The sequence below is a fragment of the Meles meles genome, chromosome X, assembly GCF_922984935.1.
Source record: "Meles meles chromosome X, mMelMel3.1 paternal haplotype, whole genome shotgun sequence".
NCBI lineage: Eukaryota > Metazoa > Chordata > Mammalia > Carnivora > Mustelidae > Meles > Meles meles.
Window position 1 is genome coordinate 36693409 of NC_060087.1, and position 20954 is coordinate 36714362.

Sequence of the window (20954 nt, forward strand, 5' to 3'; positions counted from 1 at the left end):
TATATACACTTAGTTGACTTGCTACTCATGTTACTCTTCAAGATGCAGCTCAGGGGCGCCTGGGTGGCTCAGTGGTTTAGGCTGCTGCCTTCGGCTCAGGTCGTGATCTCAGGGTCCTGGGATCGAGTCCCGCGTCGGGCTCTCTGCTCAGCGGTGAGCCTGCTTCCCTCTCACTCTCTCTCTGTCTGCCTCTCTGCCTACTTGTGATCTCTCTCTCTGTCAAATAAATAAATAAATTAAAAAAAAAAAGATGCAGCTCAGATGTTCTTCTGAGAAGCTTTTGTTGATCTTCTCTGCCCTTGGATAACTTATTTCCCCATTTTCCAAACTTATTTTTTAATTTTTTATTTCTTAAAGATTTTATTTATTTTAGAGAAAGAGAGTGGGTACACGAATGAAGGGAGGGGCAGAGGGATAGAATCTTCACGTGGACCCCAAGATAGGCACGGAGTCCAACATGGGGCTGGATCTCACAACCCTGAGATCATGATCTGAGCCGAAACCAAGAGTCAGATGCTTAACCAACTGAGCCACCCAGGTGCCCCTTAGGTTTTTATTTAAATTCCAGTTGGTGAACATACAGTGTACTATGAGTTACAGGTGTACAATATAGTTATTTATCACTTCCGTATAACACCTGGTGCTCATCACAAGAAATGCACGGCTTAATCCCCATCACCTATTTCACCCATCCCCCCACCCAAACTTTTTATTTAGGAAAAATCAAATATACAAAGATGCAGATAAACTCCCATCACCTGGCTTCATTTTATGGCTATTCTTTTTTGTAAAACTGTCTGTATATTAGGAAACCAAGACACAGATATTAAGGAATTTGTCCAGCTTGGATGTGTAGGTAAGTGGCAGAACAGGACTTCAAACTGAGGTGGTTTATCTTCAGTCTGTGCTCTTAACCACTACAGTATATAATGTCTGAGTGAATGAGTTCTGTTATCTGTTAGCACTTGTTCCTTATTAATCTGGCCACCTTTTGGCTTGCTTTTGCCAACAACACCCAGGAACTATTTGTTCTTTCATAAAATATAGCCAGAAGGGACCTTAGCATGCAGCTTTCCCATTTTAAAATGAGGTTCCTTTTCTTGTAGCCCTTCTGCTTTTCATTTCATTTGTAATACGTCAAAAAATAATTGCTGACCTCCGGCCTCTTTGTTTAATAATAGTGTCTGAATATAGTAAGGGGGATGAGGGCCAAAATTGAATTGTAATGTTTTATATTCTGTATACTACATTTAAAATGTTTATGTTGAGTTTGCATTTTTGCTTCAACATTATAGACTTAAAATTTTCATTTTCGGTAACTTGGTATTGTGGCTTCCACTTTCAATACTTTGTTTTGGTTTGAGTATTGGCCTTCATGGTGTACTGCAGTGCTTCTTTGAACCTTTAAGATTGTACATACAGACTTCAAAGGTTACTTTTCCTGTTAGATACCTTTTAATGGCATCTACATGTAGATGTAGATCTAATGGCATCTACATGTAGAAACACCAGTGTCCATCAACTAATGAATGCATAAATGTGTATTATACAGTGGAATATTTTTCAACAGTAAAAGGAAATGAAGTATACAGATACATGCTACAACTTAGTTGAACCTTGAAAAACAGTTATGATAACTGAAAGAAGCTAGTCACAAAAGACTCCATATTGTATGGGTACCATTTATATGAAATGTCAGGAATAGGCACTTCTAGGGACCCCTGGGTGGCTTAGTCAGTTGAATTCTGCCTTCTGCTGAGGTGATGGTCCCAGGGTCCTGGGGTTGAGCTCCGCATCGGGCTCCCTGCTCCGTGGGGAGCCTACTTCTCCCTCTGCCTCTCTACCTGTTCTCACTCTCTTTCTCTCTAATAAATAAAATAAAATCTTAGAAAGAAAAGAATAGGCCAGTTCTATAAAGACAAAAAGTAGATTAGCTTGGGGCTGGGGGTGAGGAGAGAATGGGGAATGACTGCTACTAATGGGTATGGGTTTCTTTTTGGGGTGATGAAAGTGTTCTGTGTAACTTAAAATATAGTGAAGATCATCTGATTGAAAGGAATTCCAAATTCCTTCGTTTCCTTTTCAAATTCTTTATATTCGTGACTTAATCTAGTTGTGCAAGATTCAGACAAAAAGAATACCCACAGGATGCACATTGAGTATGGTAATTATTGATAATCTATTTGCCTTTCTTAAAATTTTGACCAAATGAAATGAGGTCCTTATTTCCAGTGTGATAGATTAGCATTTCATGATTGAGTTAGTAACTTCCAAGTATTAACTAATTTTGATAAAGATTTGTTAAAAGCTATTAATAGATAACTTTGAGTTGTTAACCTTGTAATTTAACAAAGAGTAGACTGATAAGTAGCTATACTGTCTGTGACATTTGGTATGTGACTTTGTCTAATATTTCAAGTCAACATTGCTCGCTTAGTAATAGGTTGATTTGTTTAGGGACTAGAATTTAATGGGACCTCACACCCTTTTGTGTAAGGATTTAGTAAATAAAAGAGTATGTAAGTAAAAGTATCTCTCCCTCTTGAAAAGCAGTCTGGGTGATAGCACTGTAAGTCTTAGTATTTTGAAGGATTGTAATATTAATTTTATGTTTTAGTAGGCAGAACCGTAACCAGTAGGTAGGTATGAGTGACAAGGGAAATAGAGTTCTGATAGAAGAGAGACCTTCCTGCTGACAGCAGTGGGCTTAACAAATGTTGTAACAGGAAATCTTCAAGGGCAGATAAGAGGTTGAATTTTCTACATTTGGAGCAGTTAATTTCTGAATCTTAATGGTCTTCCAAGCCACTCCTCCCCTATTCCCTGCAAAGTTCTAGCCTTCAAAGTATGTTTGGTGTCCTTTTTGTGCTCAAGTTAAAACAGGTGTTTTCTTGTTAAAGAAAGCAGACTTGTTTTAAAATTAGTACATGTATTTTGAATTGCCTCCTAATCGAAAACTCCCATACCATTTTTTACTTTTTAATTTTTTAAAAGATTTTACTTACTTATTTGTGAGAGAGTGTGTGCACGAACCAGGGGGAGAGACAAGGGGAGGAGGGGGACAAGCAGACTTTCCACTGAGCAGGGAGCCCAACCTGGGGGCTCAGTCCCAGGACCCTGTGAACATGAATTGAGCCGAAGGCAACCACTTAACCAACCCGACTGAGCCACCCAGGTACCCAAGAACTGCCACACCATTTCAGTACTTACGTTAGCTTTGTACTCTTCACACGTTGCTTAATTGTACCGTTTGATTTGTGGGACCGTGAGAACAACAGAAGCAGACTTACTGTGGGTGCCAAGGACAATTGATGTCATAGCACACCATGTATACACAGTGATGTAATTAAGTAGGAGGGCTGAGTCCCCTACATGGCATATGATGGTGGTAAAATAGCTGTGCAAAATTCACAAGAACTCATGCCTTAGCAGTCAGTAATATGCTGCCATCTGTCACTTTATATATTATTGTTAATAGTTTTGTTTGTAGTTTGTTTTGTAGGAGGGCAAGAAGCTTAAGGAGTTTAATTATTAATTTCATATTTACATATGTTTAAACAGTGTTAAAATATATGTGCTGCCGAAGCGAGCACTAAACAGTGTTAAAATAGATTAACACTACCTGTTACAGGCATGTCTGTTACATTGTAGTTACTGAAAGACTTCATGGTCTGCAAAATCAGGCACCAAAATTGGATTTATAGGGGAAAAACAAGGCTAAGAATAAAGAGATCACTCAAAAGCTATGTAACTTTGTAATTAGAGCACTAATAGAAACAATAAAAATTCTAATAAAATAAACAGCACAGTTAAAAACATCTTGAATTCCTGACAAGCTATAGTAAATATAAGACTTATTAAAAACTGGTAACCTAATGGAACCCTTCCATATAGGGAACCATTGAGGTTATGGAGGTAGCACATGGGGGAAATAAAATGCACAAAGATCAGAGAGAACAGTGTAACTACTTCCAAGGCAGAGCATGTAGCCAGCCTGAGTCAAGAGGAATATGGGGTATGACCCACCGTCACACTGCTGCTGTTAATTGGTGCAAGGCATCAGTGTATTGAGGGGAAAATTGCTTCTGAATTAACATGACTTGCAAGGGTGTTTGCTGGCATTTTCCAGTGAGCTAAATCCCATTAACATAGCTGCATGTTTCGAAGCAAAGTAGACTTTGACCAGGTCTTTTTCACTTCAAAACCCATACTCATGTTCCACCTTCAGTACTACATTGTAAGTAGTTGTCTTTAAAATGTCTTCCCTCCAATGGAATGTTGTTAGGAAAAGGAACTAATTAACACTTCACTGGATACCTTCTGGCATTTAAAGATGATCATTACCTCATTTAATCACCACAACTGTATCCTTGATGTTTGGGAAGTTTGCTCAAGATCACATAGTAAGTATCAGAGTAGAAATTTAAATTCAGTGTTTCTTCTGCTTATACATTTGCTTTTGTATACTACATTGCTGCTGGCAAAATAATTTTATTTTGGCCTTTAACAAGTTTGTCTGACACACTTAATAGTATTGGTGAAGTCATTCTATTTCTGCCCTCTGGTGTCTTACAGCACAGAAATAGGCACGAATAGTGATGGAGCATAGCAAAGGGACGAGCAGAGGCAATGCTACCAACTTGTCTGGATTTGAAATTCAGATTTGCTAACTTTGTTCTCAGTATTAACTATTTCGAATTAGTAAATGATAACCTGACTCATGGTAAATACTTAGTATATGTTCACTTATTTGTCCATCACCCCTGCCCCATTGTTTCTCTAATGTTCTGGTTCTTTTTCTGCTTTTAATCCATACTATTCTGTTTCTCCCCTTCTTCCCCATCTATTCATATCATTGATTTGAAATAGATTAAATGTAGATTGTATTTAACTGAATATTGATGTTTTTAACACTTCCTAAGTTTTCATTGATGTTTTGGGAATATTTGTAACTTTTTTTTTTTTTAAGGTTTTATTTATTTATATGAGAGAGAGTGAGCAAGAGAGAGCACAAGCTCAGGAAGGGGCAGAGGGAGAGGGAAAAGCAGACTTCGCCCTGAGCAGGGAGCTGGGTATGAGTCTAGATCCCAGGACCCTAGGATCATGACCTGAGCTGAAGGCAGACGCTTAACTGACTGAGCCATCCGGGCGTGAGATGTTTTGGGAGTGGGTGGCTTATTTTTTATACAGGCCTGGACAGTTTTAAAAACTAGGGATGTGTGAGGATATGTAATGTTTTAGTTTTCAAGGTACAAGCTATGGATCTGAATACATGGGTATGCTGTTTTAGTCTCATTTTGTGTGCCTAAATTTCTTGCATTTATTAATGTGTAAATGTATAAATATACTCATTAAAAAATGCAAAAAAAAAAAAAAACCCTGTGGTATATTTCAGTGACATGATCGTGCCTTTGTTTTATTTTGTCTTTAAGGAGAATTCAGAATTTTCATTATTTGTAGATGACACAATTACATAGGAAAATCAATTGAGGAACTAGTAAATGCTTTGAATATGATCACTGTCCCCAAATAAATTAATTTACTTTGGTTGAGTTCTAGTTTTATTTCTCTGTGTTCTTCTTTAAATTTATTGAGACTTGATTTATAGCCTAGTCAGTATATGGTCCATTCTGGAGAATGTTCATGTGCACTCAAGAAGAGTATGTATTCTATTGTTGGTAGTGTGTTCTACGTATGTCTATGTTGTGTAGTTGTTTTGTAGTGTTACTAAAGTCTTTTCTATCCTTGATCTTTTCTTAGTCGTTCCATCCATTATTGAAACTGGGGAATTGGAAGTTTTTTGTTTTTTTTTTTTAATATTTTATTTATTCATTTGACAGAGAGAGGTCACAAGTAGGCAGAGAGGCAGGCAGAGAGAGAGGGAGAAACAGGCTCCCCACTGAGCAGAGAGCCCGACATGGGGCTCGATTCCAGGACCCTGAGATCATGACCTGAGCCAAAGGCAGAGACCCAAACCACTGAGCCACCCAGGCGCCCCGGGAATTGGAAGTTTTAATTATTGTTGTATTGTCTATTTCCCTCTCCTTTTGTCATTTTTTGCTTCATATATTTTGGGGCTTATAGTTTGCATGTATGTATTTATAGTTGATAAATCTTGATGAATGGACCCTTCTATTACAAATTTTTTTTTATTTTTAGTAATATTTTTGTCTTAAAGTCTATTTTTTGTGATAAATGTATAGACACTTCACCTTTCTTATAATTGCTGTCTTGAGTGATGCATATTTTTCCATTCTTTTACTTTTTATTTTTTTTTAAAGATTTTATTTATTTATTTGACGGACAGAGATCACAAGTAGGCAGAGAGGCAGGCAGAGAGAGAGAGAAGGAAGCAGGCTCCCCGCTGAGCAGAGAGCCCAATGCGGGGCTCAATCCCAGGACCCTGGGATCATGACCCGAGCCAAAGGCAGAGGCTTTAACCCACTGAGCCACCCAGGCGCCCCCATTCTTTTACTTTTTATTAAAGTAACCTCTCTGCCCAATGTGGGGCTCAAACTCATGATGCCGAGATCAAGAGTTGCACATGCTACCAACTGGCCTAGCCAGGTGCTCCTCCATCCTTTTGCTTTTAACCAATTTGTATCCTTGGATCTAAAATTCTCCTATTGATGACATGTAGTTGGATCTTCCTTTTTAAATCCAGTCTGTCTCTGTGATTTGATTGAATTTTATTTTTATTGAATTTTATGACATTTAATGTCATTGATCTAGCTGGATTTACATCTGCCATTTTACTTTGTTTTCTGTATCTCATGTCTTGCTTTTCTTTTATGATTTCTTTTGCCGTAAGTGGATATTTTCTAATATATTTTAAATATTCCTTTTAATGATTTTTTTCACTATTTTTTTTACATTTTCTTTTAGTAGATTTATTGAGATATTTACATATCTTACAGTTCATCCATCTAAAGTATACAATTCAGTGTTTTTTGGTGTATCGATCTCAGGGTCCTGGGATCGGGCCCCGCATCGGGCTCTCTGCTCTGCGGGGAGCCTGCTTCCTCCTCTCTCTCTGCCTGCCTCTCTGCCTGCTTGTGACCTCTCTCTCTGTCAAATAAATAAATAAAATCTTTTTAAAAAAAAATTGTGTTAAAATACATCACAAAATTGGCTGTTTTAACCCTTTTAAGTGCATAGCTTAGTGGCATCACTTACAGTCACGGTGGTGTACAACCATCACCACTATCTATTTCCAAAACTTCCAATAATTCTCTATCCTTCCTTTCCTTCTGCTCAACCCCGGGTAGGCTCTGCTTTCTGTCACTGTGAATTTACCTATTCTAAATAGACTAGTGGAATCAGCTTATTTGTCCTTTTGTAACTGCCTTATTTCACTTAGCATAGTGTTTTCAAGGCTCATCCATAGTGTAGCATGTATCAGAATTATATTCTTTTTTATGAAGATAATCTGTTGTATGGGTATAACATTTTGTTACTTTATCTGTTGACAGACATTTGAGTGTTTCCTGCATTTTGGCTAATGCAGCTGTAAACATTTGTGTACAAGTTTCTGGTGTGGGCCTGTTTTTTTCCTCATTTGTATACATAGGAGTTAAACAACTGGGTCATGTGTTAATTGTATATTTAACTTCTTGAGGAACTGCCAGACTTTTTCAAGGACTGTACCATTTTGTATTACTGCTAGCAGTGTATAAAGTTTCCACTTTCTCCACATTCTCGCCAACACTTTCCTGTACCCCCACCCTTCTTTTGTTGGTAAAATATACATAATGTAAAATTTACCATTTTAACCATTTTTAAGTGTACAGTTCTGTGGTTATAAATGCATGTATGTTGTGCAGCTATCACCACCATCCATCTCCGTTTCATTTGCCCCAACTGAAACTGTGTCCATTAAATACTAACTCCTCAAATTCCTTTTCCCCCAAGTCCTTGATAACCACCATCTTTAAATATTTTCAAAATATTTACAATATTTGCCCTTTTGTGACAGGCTTATTTCACTCAGTGTAGTGTCTTCAGGGTTCATGCATGTTATAGTATGTCTCGACTTCCTTTTTGTTCTTATTATTTTTTAAAAATTTATACGAAAGGGAGAATGAGCACAGGTGGGTAGAGGGGCAGGTGAAGATGGGGAGGGACAGGTGGGCTCCTCGCTGAGTACGGAGCCCGAGATCATGACCTGAGCCAAAGTTGGGGGCTTAATTGACTGGGCCACCCGGGTGCTCCTTGACTTCCTTTTTAAAACTGAATAATACTCGGGGGCTCCTGGGTGGCTCATTGGGTTAAAGCCTCTGCTTTTGGCTCAGGTCATGATCCCAGGGTCCTGGGATCGAGCCCCACATCCGGCTCTCTGCTTGGCGGGGAGCCTGCTTCCCTCCTCTCTCTCTCTCTGCTTGTGAGCTCTCTCTGTCCAAAAAAAAAAAAAACAACTGAATAATACTCCATCGTATATACCACATTTTATTCATCTGTAGATGGACACTTGAATAACTTCGACCTTTTGGCTACTGTGAATAGTGCTGCTATGAAAATGTACAAATAATCTGCTTGAACCTCTGCTTTCAACCCTTTCGGGTATATATGCAAAAGTGGAATTGCTGCCTAATATACTAATTCTTTATTTAGTTTTTTTGGAAACTGCCATACCATTTTCCACAGAGCCTGCACCATTTTACACTACCACTAGCAGTGCATGAGGATTCTCCATCCTCCCCATCCTCACCAAAACTTACTATCTTCCATTTTTTTAATTATAATCATCCTAGTCGGTGGGAGGAATCTATCTCATAGGGGCTTTGATTTGCATTTTCCTGGTGGCTATGATGTGTTGAGCATCTTTTACTTACTGGCTATTTATACATCTTCTTTGGAGAAATGCCTATTCAGATGCTTTTCTCACTTTTAAATTGGTTGTCTTTCTTATTACTGAGCTGTAGGGTTTTTTTTTTTTTTTTTTTTTTGATGTATCCTAAATATAGATCCCTTATTAGATTAATGATTTGTAATGGGTGTTTTCTCCCCTCTCATTCTCCGGGTTGTCTTTTCACTGTCTTGTATTAAATGCCTTTTGGAGCACAAAAGTTTTTAATTTTGGTGAAGTCCATTTTATCTGTTTTTTGCTCCTGCTTCTGCTCTCATACCTGTAAGAATCCATTGCTGAAATGGTAGGTCATGAAGATTTATCCCTGTTTCTTTGAAGAGTTTTTAAAGATGCTGATTTTATGTTTAGGTCATTTCATTTTGTGTTAATTCATTCTGTTACAGGGAAATATTTCTGTATACAATAGACCCAATTACGCATTACGTACAGTTGGTTTTATACAATGCTTTTTAAATCAGTTAAGAGCAGAAAGGAGAAAAATGCATTTATACTGTTTTTATAATTATATTTATCAGTTCTCTTTCATTGGGGATTGGGTCTGCCAACCTCTTTATGATCTTATGCTGGAAGTTTATCTCTGACTTCAGTTTTGAAACAATTTTGGTTAACAAGTTTTTTTTCTTTAACTACTGGGAATATGTCATCCCACTGCTTTCTGGCCCCCATATTGTCTGATGAGAAATCAGCCAACAGTGTTACTGAGGAACCTTTCTATGTGATTATTTGCTTCTTCCTGCTTTCTCATTTCTTTTTGTATTTGGCTTTTGACATTTTGATTATGTTTCTCAATCTGGTCTCTCTGAATTTATCCTACTTGGATTTTGCTGAAATTCTTGGATGTATAGATTACTGTTTTTCATTGAGTTTGGGGGGAGTTTGGGCCATAATTTATTCAAATATCTTTTCCTTTCTCTTTCTGGACTCCATTATGCATATGTTGGTATGCTTAATTATGTTCCACATGTCTCTGAAACTCATTTTTTTCTCTCTCTGTTCTACAACTTGCTTAATCTATTGATCTTTTAGTTTGCTGATTCTTTTTTCTGATAGCTTGTATCTTCTGCTGAACCACTTCATTTAATTTTTTTGGTTTTAGTTATTGACTAAAAATTCTGACTCTGGAATTTTCATTTGGTTCTGTTTTTAAAAATTTCTCTTTCATTTCTTTATAGTCTTTTTAAACGTCATCTTTTCCTTTACTTTGTTTCGTTTTGTTCTAAGATTTTATTTATTTATTTGGGAGAGAGTGCGTGCATACATAGAGCAGAGGGGCAGAGGCAGGGAGAGAAGCAAGGGAGCCCAACATGGGGATTGATCACAGGACCTGGAGATCATGACCTGAGCCGAGCTGAATGCAGATGCTTAACCAACTAAGCCACCCGGATACCCATTTGCTTTATTTACTACTTTTAAGCCCGCTTTTCTTTAGTTCTTTGAACATACTCGTAATAGCTGTTTTGAAGACTTTACTAAGTCTGACATGTGGACCCTCTCAAAGCCAGTTTCTTTTGCCTGCCCCTTCCCCTGTGTATAGGCCACAGTCTCCCATCATTGCACATCTCATCAATTTTGGGGGGGAATCACTGGATCTTTAATTTACCATAGCAGTTTTGGATACTGATTCCCCACTACCATATCTAGGGACTTGTTACTTGCTTGTCTGTCTAGCAGCTGGCTATAATGGGATCATTTTCCTTGCAATGTACAGCCTGTGATTTTACTCTTCAGAGGGTAGAGGCTTAGCATAACTGTTAAGCTGTCTCCCTCTATTGGTATCACATGCAAATGTTAGTCTCCCCAATTGTTGACTGATGGCTTGTTTTAGGTGATACCCTGGGATTTAATTGCCACACAGACTGATCCAATTTAGTTTTTCTCCTTTGTAGGGGATAATCCTGGACATCAGTCTTTGAGGTCTGTTTTGACCTCCCTTAAGGGAGGCCCTTAGCTGTCTCTTTACCTGATTCTTCTTTTTAGGTAAACCGCTAGCTGGTTTCAAGTTTAGCCTCTTGCTCTCAAGAGATAAACCAGCGCCCCCCCCCTTTTTTTTTAAGATTTTATTTTTATTTATTTGAGAGAGAGCAAGCATGAGTGGGGAGAGGGGCAGAGAGAGCCCAATGTGTGCTCGATCCCAGGACTCTGGAATCAGACCTGAGCTGAAGGCAGATGATTAACCAGCTGAGCCACCCAGGTGCCCAGCCAGTCTGATTGGTTACTGCCTTGGTTTACATTGTTTTTAGTGCTGTCTTCTAAAAACCATCTAATGTTGTCATTATGATTACATGTTGTATTGCAGAAAATCCAACATAATTTCTGGTAAAACCTGAGAGAAAGGGAGAACAGTGACCTGCAGTACCTTTTTTTTTCCCCCTAAAATGAAACTTGATGCTTTTTATGCAAAGCTTAAAACTTCATACAGTAAATTTTCACACTGGATTTGTTGAATTTGAGCATTCCTTTAGGAAGTGGTTATTTGTTAAATTTTAAATGATCCGAATAATTTTTTAGTTGAGTGGAGTATATTGCAGCTTTGGGTAGAAAGCTTGTTCTAGCCTTGCTGAGTATGCCTAAATGTCTCCTGGAAAACAAGCTCTGTAGAGCCTTGGGACTGCTTCTTCAAATCAAGTGAAACAGTGTAATTCCCATCTGTTTCCTCCACTTGAATGGGATTTATTAAGAAAGGTAGCAGTGTTATTCTTGGATAACTTAGTTGTAGCATATCTTTGATAAACTTTTTCCCATTCAAAGCTTTCCAAATTATATCTGAAAACGTTATTTTTCCGATTATTACCTCAGATACTCAAGAACCCTACATAGTACATTATAGAAAGGGAAAAAAAAACATATTCTGAGAATTACTGTGTGTTTGGTATTTGCAAAACACCTTTGTTAAAATAATCCTCGTGGGATTTTTGTGGGTGGCATTATCTCAGTTTTAAGCACCTGTGAAAATAGAGTGGCCATTAACTGACCTTTAAGAAAGGCAGCTTGTTAAATGGCAGAGGTGGGATTTTGAAATAAAAGTTAAGTTTTTAAAATCCAGAAAGTATTTTTAATTGTTCCATACCTTTTTCTTGCTCTTAATCTTTTAGTCCCAGCGTACCAAGGAAAAGGTATCAGTTCTTATGTAGTGGGAGAGAGACAGCTGTTAAAAATAACAGAATAGAGGGGCGCCTGGGTGGCTCAGTGGGTTAAAGCCTCTGCCTTCGGCTCAGGTCATGATCCCAGAGTCTGGGATCGAGCCCCGCATCGGGCTCTCTGCTCAGCAGAGGCTCTCTCTGCCTGCCGCTCTGCCTACTTGTGATCTCTGTCTGCCAAATAAATAAATAAAATCTTAAAAAAAAAATAACAAAATAGAGCAGACTGTACTATGCTGAGACCTGACATACCTGCTCAGCAGTACTGGGAATCTTGAAGTGTGGAGAACTTGACAGAGTTAGAAGAAAGCTAGAAACGAAGGGACAGAAAGGTGACAATCACAGTCAGAGGAGATAAGGATGGCAGGCAGTTTGAGGCCTTGTTAATGGGATATTCCTCAAGAAGCAGATGATGATTTAGTTCTATGGTCAGAGTAAAAGGTATATTGTTTGGCGGAGAGGTTGCTTTTCCATTTACCTTAAAGTTATTTTATTTTTTTTTTTTAAGATTTTGTTTATTCATTTGGCAGAGAGGCAGGCAGAGAGAGAGGGGCTGGGAAGCAGGCTCCCCACTGAGCAGAGAGCCTGATGCAGGGCTTGATGTCAGGACCCTGAGACCATGACCTGAGCGGAAGGCAGAGGCCCAACCCACTGAGCCACCCAGGTGCCCCTAAAGTTATTTTGTTGAAAGGGATAGTTCTTAATAATCTGCAGAATAATTTTGAATAATTTATTTCCAGACTTTTGCCAGATAGTTTTGATTTGTCTATAGATGGAGGGTTTTGGGGGATACATAAAGATAGAAGGATGTTGAGTATAAAACAACATGAGGATATAATTTTAAGATATTTTAACTGAAATGGTCTCCAAATGTTCAAGGACCATAAAGCAAGAGAGCAGTCAGTGCTATATATATACAATTTTATTGTGAGAAAATATATGCAACCTTAAATTTAATCATTTTAACCATTTTTAAGTGTACAGTTCGTCGGCCATTAAGTACATTCACATCGTACAACCATCACCATCATCCATCACCATTCATCTTCAGCACTTTTTTTTTTATCTTCCCAGGCTGAAACTTTGCCTGTTGTTAACCCCCCATTCTTCCCTCCCTGTAACCTCTGTAACCACCTTTCTACTTTCTGTATTAGTGTAGGTACCTTATATTAAGTATAATCATAGAATATTTGTTTTTTTGTGACTGGCTTATTTTACTTAGTGCAGTGTCCTCAAGGTTTATCCATGTTGTAGCATGTGCTAGAATTTCCTTCCTTTTTAATACTAGAGAATATCTCATTGTATGTGCGTACCACATTTTGTTTATTCATTATTTTGTCCTTGGATTGCTTCCTGGGAAGACTTTTTAAAGAGAGATAGTATTGGTGTAGTGGACAAGGTAATTGTTAACTTTCTGCTTGTGCTTTGGTCAAGTTACTTTTTATTTTTTCTTTAGATTATTTATTTGTTTGTCAGAGAGAGAGAGCGAGAGCACACAAGCAGGCAGAGTGGCAGGCAGAGGCAGAGAGAGAAGCAGGCTCCCTGCTGACCAGGGAGACTGATGTGGGCTTAAAGCCACTTAACTGACTGAGTCACCCAGGCGTCCCTCAAGTAACTTTTTAGATGCTTGGTTTTTAATTTTAGAAAAATACCACATTTTGTGTAGACGGTAAAAATTTACTTAGAAAGGAAAAAAAAAACCTGGCTTTAATTTTTTGGTATGCTTCAGGATTTGTCTTCTTTCCTATATTTTCCCCAAACTTGGGAATATATTATGCTACTACTTCTACTGCCCGGTAAGATTGTGACTCACTTCCTCTCAGTAGGTGGTAACCAGGTGGAGGTTGTGTTTAAGGGAGGGTGGGAGGCTCTGAGGTTATACGACTGAGTACATGTCCATTGACTTCTTTGTGAATAACTGGCTCTAAGTTCAGGATCCCGAAGTTTTGTTTCAATTCCAGATTTGGAGAGTGAACTATTTAGTAGATGTTTTCACCTGTTTCAGTATTCAAAACTAGTCCTCACTGACATCACTACTACCTGCCACCATCCCCTTTGAAAAGAAGTAGAAAGGAAAGGAAACCTGGTGTCATCCAGGATTGTATAAACCAAGGAAGCTCAGAGGTTCAAGTAGTGGTGGCCGCTTGTATCTCATGCTGAGAAGAGGGCACATAATAGCAAGAAGCAGTTACTCAATTTGCCATAGTAGAGCATCAGTGATCTATGAATCAAACATTCTCCCTGCCAAATGTACATAGTCACAAAGCTTTGTCTGTAGTTTCAGGGGAGTTACTCTTGAAATCCATCCGTAGTCCTCAGTAAAGACCCACTGGCTTAAAGCAATTTTGGTAGCTTAGACCCAGCCAGATGATGAGGGAAAATGGAAAAGGTGAAAGGGGAGGCAGAGATATTCTTCAGATTTTTGGGAAAAGGGAAGGATAGAGATTGGTGGTTTTTCAGTAAGGGAGACTAAAGCATATTTATAGACAAATAACAAGGCATCCAGGAAAAGAGCGAGGGGATCATCCTTTGAGGGGAGCATACAAGTGGATCATGAACCCAGGTTGGGAAACAAAGGGAAGAAATGGAACAAATTTGAAGTGGAGAAGAATCAGGTTGAATGGATGAGCTGATAAATTTAAGTGGCAGGGAAAGAAAGGTACTCAAATAATTTGCCAGCAGACCCAGAATGACTAAAGAAAATTATTAGCTAGTTTCTCTAGGTTTTTAAAATTGTTTACTTCGTGTGGATTTTTTTTAATGTAGGTGTGTGAAACTGGGAAACAAAAGTGAAAGAGAGGCTCCTCAATCATGTTCTCTTTTGTATTTTCACTTTATGTATTAAACATTTTTCTGTGTGTGTTTTTAGCTTCACTGTACTTGATATTATCAGTCTTAAACTTTGTTGTTGTTATACAAATCTAATAAGTGAAACAAAATCTTGTTAGGGACCTATCTCTGGGTTAAGCGATTTTATTTATTTATTTTTAAAAATTTATTTTTAAAGATATATTTATTTTGGGGGTGCCTGAGTGGCTCAGTCAGTTAAGTGTCTGACTTCAGCTTAGGTTCTGATCTTAGAGTTGTGGCATTGAACCCCTCAACCTTGAGATCATGACTTGAGCCAAAGTCAAGAGTCAGACATTTAACTGACTGAGCCACCCAGGTGCCCCAAGTGATTATGTTTAAATTGGAGGTAAACATGAACTTTTCTGGACTAAATGGAAAGTATGCTCACCTTATAATGAAATACTGTAACTCATCAGCTATGGCTCTCAATCTCATGGCACAATTGTCAATCACCAGGGGAGAATTTATGGAAAGTACTGATACCTAGGCTTCACGCGCAGATGCAGTAATTTGTTCAGTCTGGAGAGGGGTGTGCACATCAGCGTTTTCCCAAGCATCTCAGATGATTTTAGTATACAGCTAAGGATGAGAGCCACTGGTAAAATGAATATATAGAATTGAGGGCTTGCGGGCATTTAACAAAGAATTCCATTGTTAAACAGCTGTGGTCTGTAGCCCTGTCATGCCTCTGGGAATGCCTGTGACCAAAACCTTGCCAAAAGTGAAGCGTCAGGGTCACTTGATAGAATAGGTTGTTTTAAGAATAGTAGTATATAGTTTGAACTTTTTCCAACGAAAAAGTCCCCCAAAGTTTTAAAGTTTCATTTAAACCTGTTATAAGCTTGTTAAAAAGCCATTTATAATGCCCTTGTACAATAGTGATACACGTTAGTTGTACAGTCTTTCCTGAAATGTTTTAAAAAATAATATTTTGTTACCTGGCTTATGTCTTGAATATAATATTTTTACAGTGTATTGAAGGTATTAACAAATCCAAGACAGTTTTTGCCATTCCATGATTGAATCAAAATGGCTACTATAGGGGCGCCTGGGTGGCTCAGTGGGTTAAGCCACTGCCTTCGGCTCAGGTCATGATCTCGGGGTCCTGGGATCGAGTCCCGCATCGGGCTCTCTGCTCAGCGGGGAGCCTGCTTCCCTCTCTCTCTCTGCCTGCCTCTCTGCCTACTTGTGATCTGTGTCTGTCAAATAAATAAATAAATAAATCTTTAAAAAAAAAAAAAAGGCTACTATAAATACCTTGATAATGTCTTTGGAATCCCAAAAGAAAGCTGAAACATAAGGCTGTGGTTTGGTACAAGCTGATCTATAGTTACCAGTTTAAGTTGAATATGGTATTAATGAGGCTTTAGCTTTTCACTCTATGCTCTCATTATATAGCCACCTTCTCTTGACTATTCACTGGTGCTACTAGGATTGAATAGTTTCTTAAATCTAAAACAAATGTACTTTTTTTTCTTGTAGGTTATGCAATGGTATCTGCAAGATGGTTTATTCTTGAATTGGAGCTTTTTAAGATTGACAAATGCTGGTACTTCATCTTCTATAAGTGGACTATAATTTCTTTTCTCAAGACAACTACATAAGCAGACAAAATTGCAAAGATCTGCCCTGTGTCGAGTATGACAGCCACGACTCGTGGCTCTCCGGTAGGAGGGAATGACAGCCAGGGCCAGGCTCCTGATGGACAGTCTCAGCCCCCCCTCCAACAGAATCAGGTAGGATGTTTAAGATACTAGTTAAAGCTACGCTGGTATGTCTACTATGATATCAAATAATGGAGCACGTTCTGGGGTATGCCTGGGTGGCTCCATCGGTTCGGTGTCTACTTTGGGCTCAGGTTATGATCACAGAGTCCATGGGATCACATTCTGCATCACTGAATTCCCTGCTCAGAGGGGAGCCTGCTTCTCCCTCTCTTTCTGCCCGCCACTCTGCCTACTTGTGCTTTCTCTCTCTGACATACAAATAAAATCTTTATTTTTTTAAAGATTTTATTTATTTGACAGAGAGATCACAAGTAGGCAGAGAGGTAGGCAGAAGGGGAGGGGGAAGCAGGCTCCCTGCTGAGCAGAGAGCCCTTTGTGGGCCTTGATCCCAGGACCCTGATATCGTGACCTGAGCCGAAGGCAGAGGCTTAACCCACTGAGCCACCCAGGCTCCCCTTTCACCTACTTTTTAAAAAAAAGATTTTAATTTATTCATTAGATGGAGCAAGAGAGCACACAAGCAGAGGGAGATGGTCTCATTCCTAAAACCCTGAGATCATGTCCGGAGCCAAAGGCAGATGTTCAATTGACTGAGCCACCCAGGTGCCCCTCAGCTACTTTTTCTAATATATACACTTGTATTGGGTAATACCCAAATAAGACAGACACACTTAAATTTGTGATGTGCAGCTCAAATAACATTTACAGGTGAATTCATAGCTGAGGGGCAGGCACATGAATCACAGACATGCTGCTTACAGTTGGCGCATGTTTATGTGGAACTCCGTATGGATAAATTTTAGGCAAAAATACTGTTATTATAGGGTACTTAAGTTTGTCACTTGGGGATAAGTTCTTATTGTCCAGTTACTATAGATTAGACAATCTATTATAGGAATTGTAGAAAAGAGATGTGCATGTATGCTCCCTCCCCCTTTGCCCTCTTTTCTCCTTCTGCCATTTTAAAGAAGTGAGCAGGTCAGGTTTTAATTTTGTTTTTCCAAATAAATGTGTCACCTTTATTCATTTTCGTCTCCAGTTCCCACATTTAAGCCATAAAATACTGAAGTAAGTAGTAATCACAAGTAGCGCACAGAATCATTAAGTCTTAGTGTCGTAAATTTGTTACCTAGTATTCAGTTTTCATTAAACAGAGATTTGTGTTGGATGCCAAAGAATCTATTTTTAAACCAGGAGCTAGAAGAATTTCAGTATATTTCATTCTCTATTTATTTTTATTTTACTTATTTATTTATTTATTTTAAAAAAAAGATTTTATCCATTTGAGAGACAGCACAAGCTGGCAGAGAGGCAGGCAGAGTTCCGTACCTTACTCAGTGCTCATCTATTTCACCTATCCCCTACCTACCTTCTCTCTGGCAGCTACCAGTTCTCTATGTTGGAGAGTCTGCTGTATGTTAACTATACTGAAATTAAAATTTTTTTTTAAAGTGTTTTTTGGGGGATGCCTGGGGTGGCTCAGTTGGTTAAGCATCTGCCTTTGGCTCAGGTCATGATTCCAGGGTCCTGGGATTGAGTTCCATATTGGGCTTCTTGCTCAGGGGAGAGCCTGCTTCTCTGTCTGCCTTGTGCTGCCCCTGCTGGTATTCTCTCTAGCAAATAAAAAAAAAAGAAAGTGTTTTTGTTTGTCTCCATTTGTCCTTGTTTGTTTCTCAAATTCCACATAGGAGTGAAATCATGGTGTTTGTCTTTCTCTAACTTATTTCACTTAGCATTGCACCCTCTCGAAACATCCCTGTTGTTGAAAATAGCAAGATTTCATTATTTTTATGGCTGAATAATACTCCGTTTCGGTTGTATTTTCTGTTTTATACGTGTATTGTGCATGGAGTTCTGAGTTCTTTTTCAGTGTTTTGTTGCTTGCATGGCTTTAAACAAATACTAAACATTTGCTCTAATGTCACTTTTATTTTAAAGTACACTTGATAATTTTTAGAGCTCTTGGGTTTGTGATATCCACCTGTTAATGCATCTGCATTACCTTCTCTTCCGTCTAATAGCGGTTGAGTGTTGTGTTTTTTTGTTTGTTTGTTTTTTGGTTTTTTTGAGAACACTGGTGATTAAAACACAACTACATTCTTAGCTATCTGTAGAATCCTTCACTTTTGCCTTCTTATTCTCTACTTTTTAAAATTAGGATTTTAGTTACTTCACAAGATTTGACCCTTTGAACCAAGGAGTAATAACCATAACATTAATCATTATCCAATTCGTGGATCCATTTTGGAATATACTTTTTACATATTGGCATAAAGGGAATTTCTAAGATCAATATAAAATTTCACTTGATGTATAATTTTTTAAAGGAGAAAGGATATATAATTTCCACAGAAGGAAAATTTTGCCTCTGGTATGTAGTAGAACTTGGTCTTAAATGAAACAGCCTTGGCAAAGGTATTGTGGGCTGAAAACTCTTGGGTGCAGTTGTTAGGAGGGTGCAAACTTTCTGGAATGTACTTTGGCAATATATATGTCAGTATCCCTAAAAGAGTTTATATTGTTGTTGTAATTGTATTTCCAGGAACCTATCCTACAGAAAAACCGAAGTTCAACACAAAGGTTTATATATTTTAGAAAACCTTTTTTGGGGTGCCTGGGTGGCTCAGTTGGTTGGGCGACTGCTTTGGGCTCAGGTCATGATCCCAGAGTCCCAGGATCGAGTCCCACATCAGGCTCCAAGCTCCATGGGGAGTCTGTTTTTCCCTCCCACCTTCTCCCCTCTCATGCTCTCTCTCTCTCTCTCTCTCTCTCTCTCTCACGTAAATAAAGAAAACCTTAAAAAAAAACCCTCTTTACAGCTCTGGGTTTGTTTTGTTATGTTTTATTTTTTTAAGATTTTATTGTCAGAGCACAAGCAGTAGAGGAAGAGGGAATAGTAGACTTCCTGCTGAGCAGGGAGCCTGATGCAGGGCTCAGTCCTAGGACCCTGAGATCATGACCTGAGCCAAAGGCAAAGGCTTAACCCACTGAGCCACCCAGGCACCCCACAGCTCTGTTTATGTTGGCAATAAAAGTGGCAAAATAAGAAATCTCTCTCTTTTTTTTTTAATATTTTATTTTTTTATTTGACAGACAGAAATCACAACTAGGCAGAGAGAGAAGAGGAAGCAGGCTCCCTGAGAAGCAGAGAGCCCGATGTGGGGCTGGATCCCAGGACCCTGGGATCATGACCTGAGCCGAAGGCAGAGGCTTTAACCCACTGAGCCACCCAGGCTCCCAATAAGAAATCTCTCTTAATTAACTTATTTAATACTATGTGACCATTAGTTTTTTAAAAAAGATTCTTAATGATGTGGGAAAATACTCAAATGTTGAATGGAAAGAGGCATGGACTTAAGCAGATACAATCCCAGTTTTAAAATTTCGATGGGATTTTTGGCTCATAGAACAAAGGTTGCAAGGAAATAATTGAAAGTGTCAGCAGTGCTTGTCTGTTGTGGTATTACAGATGTTTTCATTATTGTATCTTTATTATTTCTAAATATATACCAGGGGAAAGGGTTTTTTAAAACCATACATATTTTTTTAAAGATTTTATTTATTTGATAGATCACAAGTAGGTAGAGAGGCAGGCAGATAGAGGAGGAAACAGGCCCCCCGCTGAGCAGAGAACCCCACGCGGGACTCAATCCCAGAGGCTTAACCCACTGAGCCACCCAGGCACCCCCTGAGTTACATATTTTAAGTGCTAATATTTCTGTTGGGCTTCTAACACTTGAATTCTGTGCTATAGATTTCATTATTTTTCTTGAGATTAGCTCTGTTCCGGATGATGTTCACCATCTTAAATAAAAGTTCACCATTTGGTTGCAAATTAGCTCTATCAGTTCATGTATAAATTTTGTGAGTAGGGGCACCTGGGTGGCTCAGTGGGCTAAGCCTCTGCCTTCGGCTCAGGTCATGATTGTGGTCCTGGGATCGAGCCCCGCATCGGGCTCTTGCTCCACAGGGAGCCTGCTTCTCCATCTCTCTTTGCCTGCCTCTCTGCCTACTTGTGATCTCTCTCTCTGTCAAATAAATAAAATCTTTTAAAAAAAAAAAAAAAAAAAAAAAAAAAAAAAAAAAATTTGTGAGTAGAACATATTAATGGTGATATACCCAGCTGTCTTGAGTACAAGCATTTACTGATGCTGAAATGATAGGAGAGGATCCCTCGTCTTTTATAAGGGCCATCAACCTACAATGGGTAGAAAATTCAAGAACACATGAGTAAAAATCAGGTTAAAATTTAGGTCAGTTCAATTTAAAAGAGACAGTACCATCTGCTCTCGAGAGAAGAATGTGAGAGTCATAAAGTTCATTTACTTAGTTGCAGAAATATTATATGCATCTAAAGGGGGAAAGAGAAGGATA

General features: G+C 38.6%; 1 protein-coding gene across 6 annotated transcripts in view; it reads left to right on the forward strand.

Moving 5' to 3' along the window:
* USP9X (ubiquitin specific peptidase 9 X-linked) overlaps window positions 1-20954 on the forward strand; it is a 161484-nt gene that overhangs the window by 44272 nt on the left and 96258 nt on the right. For all 6 annotated transcript variants that reach the window (XM_045994871.1, XM_045994872.1, XM_045994870.1 and 3 more), the window contains one exon: window positions 16336-16589. In XM_045994871.1, the coding sequence (XP_045850827.1) occupies window positions 16494-16589 (96 nt within the window). In that variant the 5' untranslated portion in view covers window positions 16336-16493. The remainder of the gene's footprint in view (window positions 1-16335; window positions 16590-20954) is intronic.